The sequence below is a fragment of the Tauraco erythrolophus genome, chromosome 16, assembly GCF_009769465.1.
Source record: "Tauraco erythrolophus isolate bTauEry1 chromosome 16, bTauEry1.pri, whole genome shotgun sequence".
NCBI classification, from domain to species: Eukaryota; Metazoa; Chordata; class Aves; order Musophagiformes; family Musophagidae; genus Tauraco; species Tauraco erythrolophus.
The window spans coordinates 19,297,834-19,316,174 of NC_141480.1; the positions used below are offsets into that span (position 1 = coordinate 19,297,834).

The 18,341-nt window shown below is 47.3% G+C and overlaps 1 protein-coding gene across 1 annotated transcript; it reads right to left on the minus strand.

Annotated features, from left to right (window-relative positions):
* Positions 1 to 2,528: 2,528 nt before the first annotated feature.
* On the minus strand, positions 2,529 to 16,505 carry DNAJC18 (DnaJ heat shock protein family (Hsp40) member C18). The gene is made up of 7 exons (XM_086621382.1): positions 16,465 to 16,505; positions 16,161 to 16,306; positions 14,796 to 14,981; positions 11,572 to 11,684; positions 10,107 to 10,216; positions 7,952 to 8,124; positions 2,529 to 3,853 (listed from the first exon to the last, which is right to left on the minus strand). The coding sequence occupies exons 1-7, from the start codon at positions 16,500 to 16,502 to the stop codon at positions 3,729 to 3,731; spliced, it is 891 nt and encodes a 296-aa protein (XP_086477508.1). The 5' UTR covers positions 16,503 to 16,505; the 3' UTR covers positions 2,529 to 3,728.
* Positions 16,506 to 18,341: the final 1,836 nt, after the last annotated feature.

An 18,341-nucleotide genomic window follows, 5' to 3' on the forward strand; every position in this document is an offset into this window, starting at 1 on the left:
TCCTGCTGCAGGGGTGCACCCCCACCTTCCTCGGGGCGGCTCATGATTTATCCCCGGGGTCCTCCTACCCACCGCACTACCACCATTTCAGGTTAAGAGGCCGCAAACTTCGCTTCCAGCACCCGAAGCAGTTCGGGGGTGCGTGGGAGCAGCCTGTGAGGCACAGGCACGTTGCGGAACAAGGGGCAGACCCAGATTTGCTAATTAAATCTGATTTATGTTTAAGCCAGCATGGCACCGCCTGTAGACTTACTGCTGCCCTTGGTTATTAACTCGGGTTTCGTGCCAGCTCTGCACGCCCTCGCCTCCTGACGCTGGCACGCTCGGAAGAGCGGCAGAAAGGAGGACGACAACAGCTGCCGAGAGCAGGACGTGCCTCTCCCACGCCGGAGCTACTTTTCGCAACTCCAGAGGAGCAGGAAACACCGGCCCAGCTTGGCAGAGCCTTTCCAAGCCGCCCGCGGGGTTCGCGAGGGAACGGGGCATCGGAAACACGCCGGCACCTCTGACACCTCGCGCCGCCGCTTCCCTCCCCACGGCACCGACCGCGCCGCGGGGCGCGACGCCGGCGGGAGCCGTGCTGGGCCGAGATGGCGGTTTCGAGCGCCGGCTGCCGGAGAGGGGCCCGCGCCCAGCCGTGGCGGAGCGCGACGGGCCCCGCCGACCCCGCACGCCCGCTCCGGGGCCGCCACGCGCGGGGAGCGCGGCCTCGCGGCCCCGCCCACTCGGGGGGGCGTGGCTCCAGGGCCCCGCCCACTCCCGGCCCCGCCCCACAGGCGCGCTCCGCGGCCTCAGCGCCCGCCGCCATCTCCGCCCGGCCCGCGGCAAATGGCGGCCGCCGTGGCCGGGCCGGGCCCGTCTCCTAGCAACGCCCGCGCCTGTTCCCGCCCCGTCTTAAAGGGGCCGCAGCAGGGCCCCGCGCTGGAACCGCGCCGGCGCGGCCGCGGCTCGGGAACAGCCGCGCGTCTCCCGGAGGAGCCGCCGCCCGGGGCCCGCGGGGCCGTGCCGCACGGAACGAACTCCCAGGCGGCACAATTATCCCCCGGTTTCAAAGTTAGGCTTTTCACCGCGGTACAGGCGGGCACAGAAACGTCAAGTCTCTCGTTTAAAAATAAAATAAAGAAAATAAACCCATTTGCCAGCCCCTGGTATCTCCCGAGAAAGGCGAGCATCCCGCGGCGCTGCCAGCACCCGGACACGGTGCCGCCGGCAGCGCTGGATGCCCGCTCCGAGCCAAGCAGGGCTGCCCGGAGAACACCCGCTGCTCCCTCTGGAGACCAAGAGTTAATTAGAAGTCAACCTTCGGTTATTAATTAGAAGACAACCTTCGGTTAATGACGGCGACGCATTTCAGCGGCCACGGGCACGAGAGAACCATTTTCCTTGTTTTTTTCCCCTCATTGAGTAGGATGCCAGTGCTTTACACCATTAATTACTCGTGGTTATCGCGTTTTAGCGCCAAATGCACACAACACCAGCATGCAACCAGTCACCTGTAACACCCCGGACTGGGATTGAGAACAAAAACCACCTTATTGCTTTTTGAAATATTTTTGCCTTCCGGTCTCACCTTTCGCTTCATCCCGCCCTCTTTCCTAGTCGCAGAGAAGACTCTTGAAATCATGGTGCTTCTCACAGGAGGTCTCCCACCTCCATAAAGCACTTTGAGGTCTTCAGGTGAAAGGCGCGATCGATTTTAAGCACAAAATGCTACGTATGAATTCCAGCTCCGCACAGGACATCGCAGGTCCCGGTGAAGTTGTTGTGTTTGGTCTCCCCGGCCATGGGAGCCAAACATGGATGAGAGGGAGGATATGAAACCTGGAGTCCAACCACCTTTATATGTCTCAAATCTATTCCACAAACTGTTTAATATATAAAAAGCAATATTAAAAGAATTTTGCTTTTTAGACACACTTGTATTATGCACTGAACATCGGGAAATACCAGAATTACGGCTGCCTGTTGTACTGCCAGCCACATTATTAATCTAGAATCATCAAATCAAACATTTCTGCCCTTATAGACATTAAAGATGTTTCACACGACCTCCTCTCCATGCCTTTTTTACGGGTGCTCTTCCCACCCCGAGTGGCTGATGAACTCTGCTCAACTTCCCCAGGTGCTCCTGCAAAGTTGTCCGATGGGGAACAAATGTTAACACAAAAACACTATTTTCGGGAATCACTATGGGGTTTTTAATTTTTTGTGTTTTAACACACATAGCAGCAACATCGCTGTAGTTGCAACAGCCTATAATCATATCGGGCACCATGTCCTCTGGAGAAGCATCGAGTCTCAAAATCCAAGACAAACACCCACCCTCTGGTGCAGACCACCAGAAAAGCTTCTCTTCCTGCAGCTCCCGGCTCCGTTTGCTCCCCAACCTCCCACCACCGTAACGGAGAGGACAGGGACACCAAGGGGACACTTTCTGGTAGCTGTGGTGCCAGTTTTTCCCTCCCTGTACCAGCCATCCCGTGCACCACATGCCCACAGGACACCCTCAGCACCGGGGGCACCGACAGAGACTTCTTCAACAGACACATGGGCTGCTGTGGCTGCAGCAAGTCCCCACGTCAGGGAGAGAAGGCAGAAACCTGCACCTCCAGTGCCTGCGCTGCCTGGAGATGTCCTTCACTCCACGTGTGGCACACACCCGTGGCACCCCGGCAGAGAAACTGGCTCGGGAGGTTAATGATGCTCCGCTGGAGCAACACAACCCATCCTCAACCTGCTGTTAAACGCCTGGTTTCGTCAAGGAGGATGAAGAAAAAACAGGACACTGCTACATGGATCTTTTTCTTTGCAATACTGAACTCCACAGTGAAACATTCATAACTGCTCAACAGAGTAAAAATATGCTACATCAAAACTGGACCAGAAAAAGCAGGACCCCTGTAACAGCTGGAGAAGAGTTTGCGGATAAAAATCAGAATGAAACAGCCAGCTTAAAAATACGCCACTGGAAACACATCAGAAAATAAACACAGATGTCCTTTCTCTACAGTTTGGCAGACACTGGAACTGGAGCAATTCACAGACTCTCATCTTCCTGTTCGGTGTTGCCGTTGGCATCTCGGCGTGCTGTGTCACCACGGAACAGAGCGGGCACGGACCTCCAGTCGGCCAAGCACAGGGTAAAGTCCCTTTGCCAGTATGGAGCTGGGAGCACGCTCCAGTGCTTACCTGAAGCAGGTCCTTGACTCTTCTGAATGAAGCATTGCGTACTACACTCCAACGGGAGACGCGCCGCCTTCCTCCCAGATTCTCCTTCGGAAGCGCTGCGGAAGCAGGGACACCTGCTCGGTGTCGGCACGAGGAGGCTAGCGCGCTCGACACTGACCACCACGCTGCTCGCGCGGTCGAGTGAGCTGCAGGTCCACGCCAAACACAGAAAGCGAAGACATTTGAGTCTGCTCTCCTGCGAAGCATGAACTGTTTGGATGGCGGACAAACTACCGATGAAGACAGGTTCCCAACTAACAGCGTTTCCCAGGGAATTAATCTACAAAGTGCCACTGGTCCTTGGAACCAGATAGAGGGTACAGTATATATTACAGCAAACACGAGCTCTGCAGCTCGTGCTGGCCCATCTCTGCACTAGATGCAGAAGGAATCGAATGTTCAGACTCTTTACAACAGACTCCTTCCCTTTTTATCCAAAGGAAAATAAAAACATAAGTTAAACCAGCAATAAATAAAACTACGGAACGTGTGCGTCCTGGTCAGCCCGCTTTGTGCATTCCAATCAGACTGGAGAGCTTCTCACAGTGCTCAAGTTTCAGCGATTCTGCTTTCTGTTTTAACCGCTCGTCTCTGTAGAGCTTGGCCAAATTTGACAAATCAGACTCTGAAAGGTGGAAAAAAAAAAAAGGTATTAGGATGAAGCTGCGAGCCTACTTTAAATACCTGTTTCTAAGTGTTTTGTAACCCTTGTGGCATGAGGTTTTTTTAATTTGCCTTGTTTCAGTGAAACTGGGCATGTTAACAACTTTCTTTAACAAGAAGCCATCAGGTTTAACTGCTACTTCAGAAAACAGTATTTTTGTTAATTGCTTGAAAACTCAAACAGTTTTAATAACCCTCTCTACCAGTGCACTAGTAGCACAATGACCAAAACAACGAAACAAGCCTGGTTATTGCTGTCCACAAAGCAAACACCAGCTACAAAAACACAGCTTAGAAGTCACGTAAGGTTTAAAATTATGTCAATGATCTAAAGAACGGGTCATTGCTTTAAAATATACATATATATTTAAAGCAGCTGCATAAAGAGGGGCTGGTAGGACACCGTTTGGTCTGCTACACAGCACCCATCTTGGGTGACACCGCTGTTTACATCTGAACTACAGCTCATCTCCTCACACCGAGACCCCCACTGCCCATCGCTGGGCACAGGGGGTCAATCTGCACCTAATTAGGGGCATCGAAGTGAGGAGGCAGGAGGAAACGGAGCCTCACTCTTCCTGTCGCTGCCCTGGGGCCGTGTCAGCCGGCTGCAGCCTCACAAGCTACGTGGGAATTACAAGACATACATCCCTGCCCACGTCGCTGGGAAACGGGCTCTTTTGGTGGATCCATTCTGCACGGGCCCAGAGCACCCATTCAGATATATACTTTAAAGTATAGGCAATTGGGTTTTTTTGGTGTTGCACTTCTCAGAATTCCAATTCTGTCTAGCAAGAGTCTTGCTCAGAAGGTATTAGATTTTTTTTTAATGAGTATTGGTTATAGGAAGGTGAACAGCTGAGGGACTTGTCTGAAAGGCCTCTGTGCTCGTTCATTAACGACACAATCTTGAATGTACTTTGTATATTTTTTCCCCCCTTCTTCTCAAAACTGAAATCATCCCATTGTTTCAATTATTTTCCTCCAGTAATTCAGAGAAGTTTCTTTTGTTGATTAGCTGAGGAAGTCTTAATAAATTATGCTGAAGCATAATTTAGGTGCAGGATTAGATGCACCTAAGAGAAGAGCAGTAATTTGTTTCTGCAAAGGTCAAAATTTCCCTAAGCACAAGCTACCTGGTGACACTCAATTTTTCAAAGAGCTTTTATATGTCTTAAAAGTCCCTCATTTTGCAAAATCATTCAGAGTGGAAAGAGCTTCAGTAGGTCCTTTCGTGCCCTACCTCCTCTGTCCCTCTCCCACTGAAATGTAAAGCCATTTTACTCTCCACCTATTTATTGAAAAACTTTACAAACTGACAGGAATAGACATTTTATTTTAGATCAGAAATCAGTTTTCAGGTTTACAACTAAAACGCCACTCGAGCAGTGCCGGGCACACAGCCTTGACAAGCCTTCAGCAAAACTAGACTCGGGTAATTGTCTCCGAGTCCAGAGTCCTTGAGGTTCTGCAACGAAGAACCTTAATTTACACTTACCCGATCGGGCAAAAACGTTCACTACAAATGCTTGTGCTTTTGACAGCACGCATCGTGCCACCTCGGTCTCTTACATTTTGCAACCTTTTACATAGAGTTTTTCCTTTGTACTTTTCAAGGAACTTCTAAAATACCCAATATTCCAACTACGCATCGTCCTTCTCTCTGTTTCCAGTCACCTCTCTGTAATTTTCTACAGCTCGGAGCTCTTTGCAGTCTTATTTACAGTCGTGCTCGCACGGCTGAACGATCTCCTGTGGCAACCTGGGAGGTGGTTTCTGCACACAGGCCCCACGGCACGTGCAGCTCTGACACACTACTGTCTGCTGCAGCAGTGGAAAAGTGGCTGAACAAGACCCCGATACATCAGCTACTGCTGAAGTTTTCATTAAGGCAGCTGGACACCAGGTAACACTTTCCAAGCCACAAAATCAAGGACTTGAAAAATCAATCTGTTCCTACAGAACTAATCCGTGTCTGTTTTGCTGGTGCCGAAGAGAAATGCACTCTCAGCAAACCAAACGAACGTACTATTAATAAGACATTCAACTAACAACAACAAAGGAGTTGACGACATGAAATTAAACACTTAAACAAGAATTAACGGATTAAAGTTACGAAACAACAGCCTCAACATCTCCAGGGAACTTTTCCCCAACACTGCATCTTGTATTTGCAGTTTATTTTTACAAACTTGGCTGTTCTAAAGTTAGCACAGTCTCGGCTGTGCTCATTACCTGCTCGCTGGCCTGGACGGTAATCATTCTGAAAATGATTTTTTTTTTTTTAATTACAGTGGTCTCCTCAGGCCACTGCTAATTGTGGACTTTGTAAATATATTTGCAGATGTGTGACTAATGAAGTCTCTAAGTGGAAAAGCTCCAGAGGAGCACTGTTCTGCAGGCATTACTTGGTGTTCCGTGCCGGATTGTCTCCCCCTCTCTGACTCCCAGCCTCTCCCAGACTCGCCAACCTTACTGCCCGTTTTGGGGCACGGCACTCCTTAGCTCAGGGGTTACGTGAAAGAGACAACATGGTGACTTCCAGTTGCACAAGGTCAATTAAAAGGGTTTTTCTGTAAGAAATAAATCCTATCCTTATAGCAAGCCTACGCACGAAGCCTACGTTTATGGTTACTGACAGCCACATCACACCGAGAGGCTGCCACCGCCAGCCACCGATGCTCAGAGATCACAAGTCAAGCACACCAAAACCTAAGGGATTGTTGGGGATTTTTATGGTCTTGTATTGTGGTTTCTCTTCTAACTTCAGAGCCCAGATCTCTATATTTCTCTTTAAAAAGCAAGGTTGGTACTTTTTCACGTAAAACAAACCAAAACAGCCTCTGGGTGAAAGCAAAACAACCCTCCCTGTCAAAAACCTGTAGATAGTTTGGAGCCAGCAACACTACTGGTACCTCTAGCACAGGATTAAACAAGTCTCATTTAGGCAAAGTGTCGGCTTCCACGACGATGCAACTGGTAAAGAAACTGCAAACGAGTGCAAAGCCAGTTTTTGGTGGTGTGCTGAGGACTGTTTTACACGGAGCAATCCAGAAAGCCCTGCCAGTGTGTGAAAGCAAGTTGCCTGCCACTATTAAAACATTTACACAGAAACAACTCCTCCCAGCTTCCTTTGTGCACAGCAGCAGCTGGGCTTTAACCGTTTTAAGGTGACAAGTTCTTGAGCTGAAAAAAAAAAAATAAATCAGTCGCAACGTCCCAACTTCAGCTAGTCCTTGCGGTTTGATTTCTGTTATTTTGCAGAGTTATGAAAGAAGCAGAGATTTGCTCTATTTTACATGAATTAGAAGGGCAGTAATTAATAAATATTACAACGTGGGGTTAAAATACCTGCCTTTATACGTGCCACTGATCGACTGAGGACTGACGTGAGGTAATGACTTTGAACACTCACATTTTTGTGTTCTCCCTTTCTGCGTTCAATTCTTGTTTTTAAAAGACAATCTTGACTATGGTGAAAAACAAGACCTCAAACTCATCTAAAGATAGAAAATGCAAATAAGTGCATAAACCAAGCACAGAAGCACGCTATTTGAAAACTGATACCAGTAACACAACCTACTGCAAGACTACTAAAAGCACCTGAACAGGTTATGGGCTCTCCATCTGATGAAGTTTTGAAGGAAAAGTTAAATAATCTCCTGGAGCCAGTTGAAGCAAAAACGATTCTGCTCCAGCAAAGGAAACGTGGAACAGGTGATGTCTCAAGACCTTTTCTAGCCCTAACAACCTCTCAGAGCCAGATAAACGGAGTGGGTTACACATTTAAGTCGTCATCGCTAAGAGTCGTTCAAGCATAAAAACTGAGTGGAAAAAAAGGTCTCAAACGGTGTAATCTACTTTCCACTTGTCTCTCAGAATCAGACCCTCAAGAATAGCAAATTTAGTGTTAAGAGCAGATGTGAGAAGTACCAGTGCAAGGTTTGAGACGTTATAAGCATGGGAAAATGTGCCTGAAACCAGCAGTGCTTTGTGAAGTAGAGCCCTCGTGCAACTCCTGACGGGCTGCGGGCACACGCTCGTAACCAAAATTACTTACTTTGCTGTTTCTCCTTCCAGCAGCTGGTCTGAATATAGTCTATGTAATCTTTTTCAACGGTCTTCTCCAGCTCTTGGAGTTCTGCTCCTTGATAATTCTTTTCAAAGTTTTTATCAACATAGTAAGGCACCTGCAAGTTCTCTGTTTCTCTGCTAATAACGTGGCCTATGGACCTGTGAACACACGATGGAGAAAACAGATTTATTTTTTTTTTTAGTGGTGCACATCTAAAGAAATCCAGAGATCCATATTAGCACTTCCAGAAGACAGTATTTACAGGAACTTCTCTACAGTTACCTTCTGCAGGACTATAGCTCCCTCAGCCATCCAATGAGGAAATTACAAGTCTCAGGCTCAGCAAGCTGTGCACTACACAGAGAACTCACACCTCCTCAAACCCACAGCAAAATACCTGATTTTTGGAGATATCTGCAGAGAACCGACTCAGAGCTGACACTGTTCCTTCCAAACACTGCATGTGTTCCCAGCAGCTCAGTCACGGCACTTCCAAAACATAAAAGCAAATTTTATCTGCCAACAGAAGCTCCCTCCACACACTTTCTTCTGTTTGCTGGTAATTTCTGGCAGATAAGGTCCAGAAATCCATGGGAATTGACGACAAGCACAGAGATTATAGGAAAGGCCTATGGCTCCTAGTATTGCTCAGGGCATAACGCAATTGGATCTGGATTTTCTCAGTTTCTGGATCCTTTAGTAAAAATAAGACCTTGCAGGGGAGATTCTTTCCTTTAGGGTTCTATAATCATCAGCAAGTGAAGTGAGGCATGGAATATCCCAAAAAACATCCTGTAGGTAGAATGAGCTGCTCTGACACAGCCACTGGATTAAACTGTGCTCTTACACTGAATTTCCTTATTTGAGCAAAGACACCCAGGCGGTTTTTCAAATCACTGCCCACGGAAAGGGGCACGCAGCCAAAACACAAAGGTTACCCTCTACTCAATGGAATTCACTTTGCCCCTTCTATTTCCTGGACTCCTCTTTTCCTTCTCTCTCCCTGTGTCTCAGAGGTGTACGCTCTTTTTATATCAACGATTTCTTTTCGTTTTTAGGCTGCTAGTTTTTTTAAGGATACGATTTAGAGAAACCACGTAACGGTGTAGCAGGCTCAGGCCTGACTATCTGAAACCAACAGGAGAACGGGAGGTAGGGAAGAAAAGCAGGAGAGATTAGCAGCTCTGGGGACAGCGTGGGAGGTTTCACATGGGACTGGCAGATAGCAAAAACACCCCCTGAAAAAAAAAATAAAACAACCCAACACCCAAAAAACAACCACCCTCTCGTTCTTATGGTAGGTCTGCACACAGCTTGTGGTAAAAAAAGATGAAGAGTGTTGGGCTACTACGACAGTGGAGAGTATACAGGCCTACACCTACGTACTTTTACTCCTAGGAGGGAGCAAGGGGTGTTTGGAGCACTCTGCCACTGCTGCGTGCAGCAGGTTCTCCAAACCCTGCTGACTCCCACTCCTAAGAGCCAGTGAAGGTGACTGAACTGGTCAGCTCTTTCCCACTAGAGAGGTTTCCTCCTCCCAACACTGGATGCTGCGAGGAACAAGTGGGTTTTCCTCTGCCCCACACACTCAGATTACAGCAGGTCTGGTGGCACTCCTGCTTCCAGAGTTGACCAGTTTAGTTTGCCCTCTGCAACCCCAGGTCCTGCTTCTTTACAGATGTTAAACCAGGGCACTTCAAAGCTTTAATGATTTGTGGAGCTTGACGGTTCTTCCAGTGGAATTCAGGCACCAGAGCAGATTTGGATTTACACTGTGAACAGCCGGCTTCATTTTCTAATTGCTTTTCATAAGAACCTCAGCACTGGTCCACAGATCCCTCGGGGCTGGGCAGACCAGAGGCTGCTCAGTGCTGTAGATGAGCTACCCCCACATTCCTGCCACCGTATCACTGGGCAAAAATATTTCACACCAGTTGAGAAAGCTTTCTGGCTCAGCGCCTCTACTTGCTCAGTACAACGAAGCGCACCACAGTCAACGAGGCTGTTGGCATTTCCTCATTTACAAACTGATAACACTTTCTAGAAGAAAGAGCAGAACAGAACACCAACGTGTTCTGCTACCAAGCCCAACTCCCATTTACCACCGAAGCCCTGAAAACTGTGGTTTTAAATTACTTACGATTTGTAGAATAGGCTGTAGGGTGGGTTAGTGGCCACCAGTTGAGTTACAACTGACACTATTATGATGATGAAAACTGGCATCAACTGAATAAACGCAGAATACGAATTCTGAAAAGAACAACAATAATTATTAGTCATGAGAAGACGTAGATGGAAAAGGATGCATATTTTCACAGAAACCAGGCTATCTATTAGAGACCAACAACGTACTATATGTAAACTGAAAAAAGACAAAGTAATTTTGAATTTAGAGAAAGACAACATTTTAATTTCAAAATAACCTTTATTAATAATCTCAGAAAGCTCTTTAAAGCCATTTTCTTTCAATTATATTTTCATGACACCTCTTTTCATCTACAGCTTCCCTCACAAGGCGATAGATGCCCACAGCACTGTACCTGTTAGTGACAATCCAAACTGGAGGACCACACTGCAATTACCATTTCTGCCTACGGCTTTCCATGCATCTTCTGAAGGTTGCTGCATGCATACTAAAAATCTCAATCTCTGTTCAAACACTGGATAAATGGCTGAAAAGTAAAGGATTAAGGACTATATGTAGTGTAACTAGGGACAGGATGCAAGCACTTGTTTTTTCTTGTTTGAATGAATTTAGTAGAACAAAAGAGCATAAAAAACAGCAAAGGACCAAAGAGTTCGGAGAGCCACAGAGAAAACATGGGTCTTTACTTCTGCTCCTCATCTGATTTTCAATCTGCCCTTCTAAAACACCTTTTCTAATCAGGAGCAAAATATAACATGCAGCTATTTCCATTTTGCTCTCTGCTCCGGGATAGCAGCAGGAATACCTGACGCAGTAGTAGGTGGGATTCATTTGCCCTAGCTTAGCTATTAGGCTGTATCAGGTTTTTTTCAGAGCCTGACTATAATTCATCTTCCTTGGAGAATCATCTTGTTAGGTTAACAGGCTGCCTCCAGAGGAAGATTCTTCCAGGATAGGTGGCATGTGTGTATGCGTGCTAGCAACAAATGACACCTTGTGTCTCATCTAGAGGTTGCAGTTGGCAGAAAAGTATCCCAGACCCATCCTGCCCAGGGCTGGAAAATGCCTGTGCAGCACCTGAGCAGAAACTGTGTGCTAATTTACTGAAGGATTAAATACACCATGAGGGGAAGCCAGTACTCCTGAATCCATTATTAGTCCGCATTTGGACCAACCATTGCTGGATTACCAAACCATTAGAGCCTGCAAAAAGCAAGCACCAGCAAAACAGCTGGTGACAGAAACTCCAGGGCCTGTAATCCTACCAGTACAATGTGTTTTTAAAGTAGTGATTAATAAAAGACAATCTAGTTACTTCTGAAAACATCTGTTTTGGCTGCAGCACTGGATAAACATGGAGCGTTTAAGAACGGGAAAGTCTGTCCTGGCTGGGGATGTGCAAGTGGATCTCTCACCCTGGTGAAATATTTAAGCCCAAGAGATCCCTCCTCCTGGCTACCTGTGGCCTGTTCTCTTCCTCCTCTTGCTCCTGCGTCCACGCTCTTTCATTTCGGTGCCTCCGTGGATAATAGTGCGCGTCTCTGGCTACGTTTGAGAACATATGGATATTTCCTGTTAAGAGACACCAAGGGACAGTCATGGTTTTCATCCGCTTGCTGGTACCCACCTGTTATTTCTCTGAGTTTCTAGTTGATTATCCAGGCTTATACTACACAGCCTGAATTTCAGTTGGGAGACCTCAGATTGAAAAGTCCAAACAAATCTCAGATTTAAACGTCAAAATAACACGTCGTGCCAAAAAATGTATCAGAGAAATCATAAAGTTTGCTCCAAGTCCATCTTAAACTAAATGGAACTGCAGAAACATGCTAGAATTTTTATTATTGTATCTCACATTTTAATACTGTTTTTGTCACGTTCACTTGCAAGGCCATAGCTGTGTTGCATGCCCAGGCTCTAAGCAGGAAAATTAATTTGCTTCACCACACTCAGGCCAAGAACTCTGGCTTTCCATAATTACTGAATACACTCATTTCTAGTTCCTCTTCCTTGAAGCTATTAATAGTTTTACTTAATGATTTTATAAGGAAAGAGATTTAAAAATAGCTTTTTGAGTTAAAAAAAAGCACAACTCAGTATTTCCTTTCTTGCACACTGAATGTAGTTGATTTATTTTTAAAAACTCTAAAAGGAGGAAAGAATTGTAGATGTTGTTTCGATTTGAAGCTGGAACTCTGATTTCATCACCATATGAATATCTTAATAATAGCTGTGCTCTTCTCTTGAAATTCAGAATGTCTTTGTATCAGAGAATTGAAATTCAAGGCCTTATCATGACAACAGAAACGTCAATCTATTTTTAAGCCCTGAGAAAGACGTCACATTATTTTACACTCTTATACTGTCCTCTCTCTGGATTTTCCAGAGAATTCTGCAAGAAGCCTGGGTAGAAATGACCTTTGCTTTTGTGTCAAAACATCTGTTTCATGTTTGTCCAAAGATTTTTCCAAGGGTCTAGGTGTGCTTGCAGCCACAGCTCCAACAGAGCGTCAAACAAGGCTGGCTTGAAGAAAGAAAGTTTCTTTTTTGAAAAAGAAAGTTTGTTTCTATCATTCAACACTGCTCAAATAACACTTTATCAAGCTGTGAAAAAAACAGATTCAAGTGTGGAAAGAGAAGGATGGCTTTTGCAGGGTGCCTAGAAAAAAGCTTTCCCAAATCCTGAGTTTCTCAAAGAATTTCTGCCAGCAGTTTCTTTCTTCTCATAAAAAATAAATGCACATGGAAGCAAAGTTGAACTCGTAGCCTCTACCCACTGTAAGTGCAACACTATGGCACGTGGACAGTCTCCTTTTAGACTTCTGACATTTAATGTTTTAATATTTTTCCACTGAATATCCATAGAGGAAAAACGCACAGTAAAAACAGAGCCATAAATCTGCCCACAAAAGCTACACCAAGGTTTCCTATACCCATTTCCAGCAAGCCTGGTGATAGCAAGGTGTCACAAAACAAAAACCAGCAGGACGCTGCAGCTTGGCACAAACTTCAGCTCCATCGCCACGTCCTACTTAACATCACAACCGTTTAAAAACGTTCTCTTTACACCAACTATCTGCACATCCTCTTACCAGTAATTCTCTTGCTAAGCAGAAACTCTGTGGCCTTTCCTATGTGGACAACTACTGAACTGATGATTTTCCATCACTTAGAACTCACTTTTAGATTAGGAAAACGTACATAAATTTAGACACAAACATTTTCTTTAGGGGGAGGAAACTGTTGTTTACTACTAACACCTACTACTATGAAATTATCTTTTTGTTTTCTTATTCTTTGCCACTTTGATAAAAATTCCCATTTACTTCTTCACGCCACTCTGCCTGTTAAACATGCCACGCCCAGCACCCAAATTCCTCCTGCAGCTCCTCCATTTCTTGTCCTCGATTCCAAGCACCTCTGTCACCCACAGCTACGCAGCAGTCATGTTCCACGAGGGCAACGTTTCACTAATGCCTGAGGCAAAAGGCACACGCAGGTGCAATTTCTTGCAAAGCCAGAAATTGAAAACTTGCCAACTCTATTATGCCACGCACCATCTACCGATCAAATTTCAAAAACAATTTGAGGTCCCCTTAACTGCAAGGTACTACCACACAGACTAAGGTTACGGGGAGCTTGCAAGTAAATTATTTGTATCTGGGGGTTTAGGCTGTAGTAACTGGCGTGTATGTTGCTTTATACCATGCCTTGGAGGTGAGAAAGTTTCCAAGAGTGCTACAGCAATTCCATAGGTACTGCAAGGAAGACCCTTGAGCCCACCACACCTTCAAGATTTACTTTTAATCTAAACCTGTATTCCACTGATCTTGCAGTATCTTTCTATTTTTACCACAAATACAAAAGCCAAGGCTGGACTGAGACATGCACGGGGCTGCCACAGGTACGGATCTACTCTTCTGTTACTGGATACCGCACATCCCATAATGGCCAGCCTTTCCTGGCAGGCATCGCTTTCTAAGCTAAGAAGTTTTTAATTTCTTTACAGTATGCAAGCTGCTGCAAGCCAAATGCACTCCTATGTTTTCCTAGTTATAGGGGGACTGAGACCACAATGCCAGAAGCTGCTGTCATGCTGTACTGGAAGGCAGTAAAGCGTCTCAGGTACACCACCATCAGCTAAGATACCTCTGATCCCTTCCCAGTTGCACCTTATTTCACCTCCCCTACCATTGCTGCCTTCGGACGATGAAGGGAATAAATGCAACGACAAAAAGCAGGGCCTTCAGCTACCGCTGGTATTAAAATGTTGCCTACCCAAGACTCAACCAGCCTAACCCCTTGCCAGCCCAACACGTTCTTACCTCTAACTAGTACTGTTAGAAATTTTCAAAAGAGACCGGGAGGTTAGGAACTTGCCCTGGCAGCACCAGCCATTACCCCACCGGCAGCCCTCTCTCCTAGGAGCGCTCCTGGACAGCAAAGCTGGGCTTTGAGCTTTTTTAGAAAACAGAGCTGCTAAAATCTGAAGTATAAACTGCACGTTAAGGGAGCTTTTCCAGGCATAAAAACCTAGGAAGGGAGAAAAGAGTAAATCCAACAGGTTTTTGCTCTTTGCAGATGTATAGTCAACTCCCTAATGAGTACCAAGAGAAGCTGAACTTCCTTTATGGTCCAGTGGCAGCTCATTACATGTCAAAACCACTGCAGACAGATACTAACCTGTAGGAAAGTGCCCACCAAAAAACACATTGAATATTTCTTCTGGTGTAATGTCTGCTTCGAATTCTGTGTAGTAATTGTAGTGCCTGGCCTGGCCAGTGCTGACATGCTCTTGGTCACTTCCGAATTCATCGTACCGTAATCGCTTTTCGGGGTTGCTCAGAACTGCAAAAGCATTGCCTATTGCTGGAGAGTGAATTAAAAGAAGCGTTACACACACATATCACACAATACTTCCAGCTCTCAGACTTTTATAAGCAGAGTAGCAAAAAAGCCCACGCAGGCGTAGAAAACTTGTGTTTGACCAAAGATTGAATTATTTCTGAAAGAACTGCCTTTGTAAAACAAGTGTTACAACATGGTCATTACCTGCAATGGAGCCTATTTCCTGCTGTCACCGATACCAGGAAAAAGACATAAGTGTTAAAGTATATGGAGAGAGTCAAAATATTTGTAAAACCAAGGTGAGAGAGTCCACTGCAGTCAAGAGACTGAGTGAGAACATAACATTTTATCAGATGAAACTGAGCACTGATACAGAAGTGCACCTTCATATACCACACACAGTTGATACAAAGTTAATAACTGCAGAGACTAATTGAAATGCAGAACCATATTCCCAGTTCTTCTGTCAGCAGAGATGCTTGTGAGGCTGTACAGCATATCTGTTTCACACTTTATATCAAACCACCCAGAAGCGTTTGTTTGGTTCATCTTCTTCCTTGATCTTTGACAGAAGACGGCTGTAAACAAGTTCATAAGGAAACACAACACAAAAAAATAAAGAAAAGTCATTCGAAACCTGTTTATTCTATTAGACTATGAATGAATATCTTACTTTCCTCACACTGCCTTACAGTGCTGTTGCAGACAGCTGCAACACACCATGGAAAAGGCAAAAGATGTAAGAGTTTAGATGCTACTGTTGTTGACACAGGCTTAGATTGCAACAGTACTGAAAAGTCAGGCACAGAATATTGGATTCAAATTCCATTTGTTTGCATATATACACACATGCACATAAAATTTTATGAGCAGTTATCGATTACACAACAACATCCTCTCCTGTGTGGCCAGTATCATTTCCAAGCCTCGCTCTGCTCCTTTAGCGGTACCTAGGAAGGAGATTTGGGATGATTCCCTTTGCTTCTAAGGAAAACCTGTATTCTGAAGACCAAAAGGCAAATCCTCCAGCGCGGCTGCAGGATTTTGTGGAAGTGTGTGTATCTTATCTATAAAAAGGACCAGCTAGACGGGCCCGGATGGTGCCTTTACATAAGGCGCAGAGCTGTAGGTCCGAGGCAGTCTGTCCCCGTTTCCAGCTTCCTTCACGCCTTCCAGCCCCGGGCCAGCCCCCCCCCTCACCTTTAAACGCTTCCGTCGCTCCGGGAGCTCGGTTCTTGTCGGGGTGAAATTTCAGCGCCAGTTTGCGGTAGGCTTTCTTCAGCTCCTCCTCGCCGGCGTCCCTCTCCACCCCCAGGATCTCATAGTAGTTCCGACACCGCTTTATTCTGCAAGCGCACGCGAGGTTATCTCCACCGGCCTGTCCCACGGACACCGCGCCCACCACGGACCCACCGCCCCCCCCACCCCCGAGCCGGCCCCGGCGCCCCCTCAGGCGCTCCTCTCCCCCGGCCGCGGCTCGCCGCAGCCTCCGCGCCGCGCTCACCGCCGCACGCCGTCCAGCTGCTCCGCCGTGTAGGTCATGGCGGCCCCCGCGCCCCTCACCGCCCGCCGGCCCGGCCCGCCCGCGCCGCCATGTCGTGCGCGGAGGCGGCGGCCGCGCGGGGCCCTCTGGGGCCGGGAGTCCTCCGCGCGGACTACAGTACCCAGCGGGCACCGCGCGGCGGCGGGGCTGGGGGGCGAGTGGCGCGAAGGCGCAGGGCGGCGCGAGGCGCCGTAGCGAGGCTTCCTGAGGGGAGCGGGGGCCGTAGAGGCGGGAGCGGCGCCGGGGGGTGCCCTCCTCGCCACGGTGGGTGCTGGTTGCCCTCAGGCCGTGTGGCGGTTAAAGCTGCGCTAATGAGCCGGGGGAGTGCAGCCGTGGGGTGCTGTGGGGCTGGCGGCGTGAGCGAGCCGGTGTCCCCCACCGCTGTGGGAGCACAGATGGCACAGCAGCTCACAGAATGCCTCTCCTTTCCTGTGAGGAGTAGTGACTGGAAGTTGAGGGTCTCGTCGCTTTCATTGTTTGTCTTTTATTCAGGCTTTCTTTCCAACAAGGTCAGAGTTGGAACTTTGCTTTTTGGATGTGGATGAGTTTTAGGTTCAGAGTTACTTGTCAAGACCCTCAAGTGGCTGTGGGAAGAAGTTGCTCGAAGGAAGAAAAAATCATGCATGAGATCATAGAATCGTAGAACGGTTTGGGTTGGAAGGGACCCCAAAGATCATCCAGTTCCAACCCCGCTGCCATGGGCAGGGACACCCTCCACTACACCAGGTTGCTCAAAGCCTCATCCAACCTGGCCTTGAACACTTCCAGGGGCAGCCACAGCTTCTCTGGGCAACCTGTGCCAGTGCCTCACCACCCTCTGAGGGAAGAATTTCTTCCTCAGATCTCATCGAAATCTCCCCTCTTTCAGTTAAAGCCATTGCCCCGTGTCCTGTCACTACACACCCTTGTCCAAAGCCCCTCTCCAGCTTTCCTGTAGCCCCTTTAGGTACTGGAAGGTGCTGGAAGGTCTCCCGGAGCCTTCTCTTCTCCAGGCTGAGCAGCGCCAACTCTCTCAGCCTGTCTCCATAGCAGAGGTGCTCCAGCCCTCGGATCATCTTCGTGGCCTCCTCTGGACCCGCTCCAACAGCTCCATGTCCTTCTTGTGTTGGGGACCCCAGAGCTGAGCGCAGCACTGCAGGGGGGTCTCAGGAGAGCAGAGCAGAAGGGCAGAATCCCCTCCCTAATTTCACTTGTGGCCAGTCCCTTTCGCACTCTGATAAAACCCTGTGTATGCAGAGACCGTGTTCTTTACACTGAAGAGTCTTCTCTGAGCATGTTGGGCCTGTGGGAAGACAGCAATCTGCCTGCCCGAAGCTCAGTTATTAATAACAAAGTATTTAAGATGGCAATTTGCATTTCAGCAGCACCTTTAATTCATGGCTCTCCAAGTGCTTTACAGACATTAACATAGCCTCACAACAGCCCTGTTGGATGATCATCCCCACCGCTGCAGGGACAGTGAGGGCACAAAGGATAAGGGGCTCGGAGCAATCGTACTGGGATTTGACCTAGCACTTGACCATCTACATCCCATTGGGCCTTCAGCTTCAGGTCATGCTTTCCTAATGCATTGGTTTGACCCAATGTGGGGCTACACTGATAAAGGAGCCTGTGACTGTTTGGCACAGACTATAAAGGCAGCAGTTTATTAGAGAAGTAGATGGTTCCTTGGTGCTTCTGCTGCTGGAATAATCTGAGGGTTTGAAGGCATATACAAAATAGAGTTAGCTATCAGCCATTGAGCATGGCAGGCTGTAACTGGAGAAAGCCCTTAGACCTCAGGTGAGGAAGCTTTGTGGGATGCTACTGTGAATGTATTGATCAGAAAGGACATAATA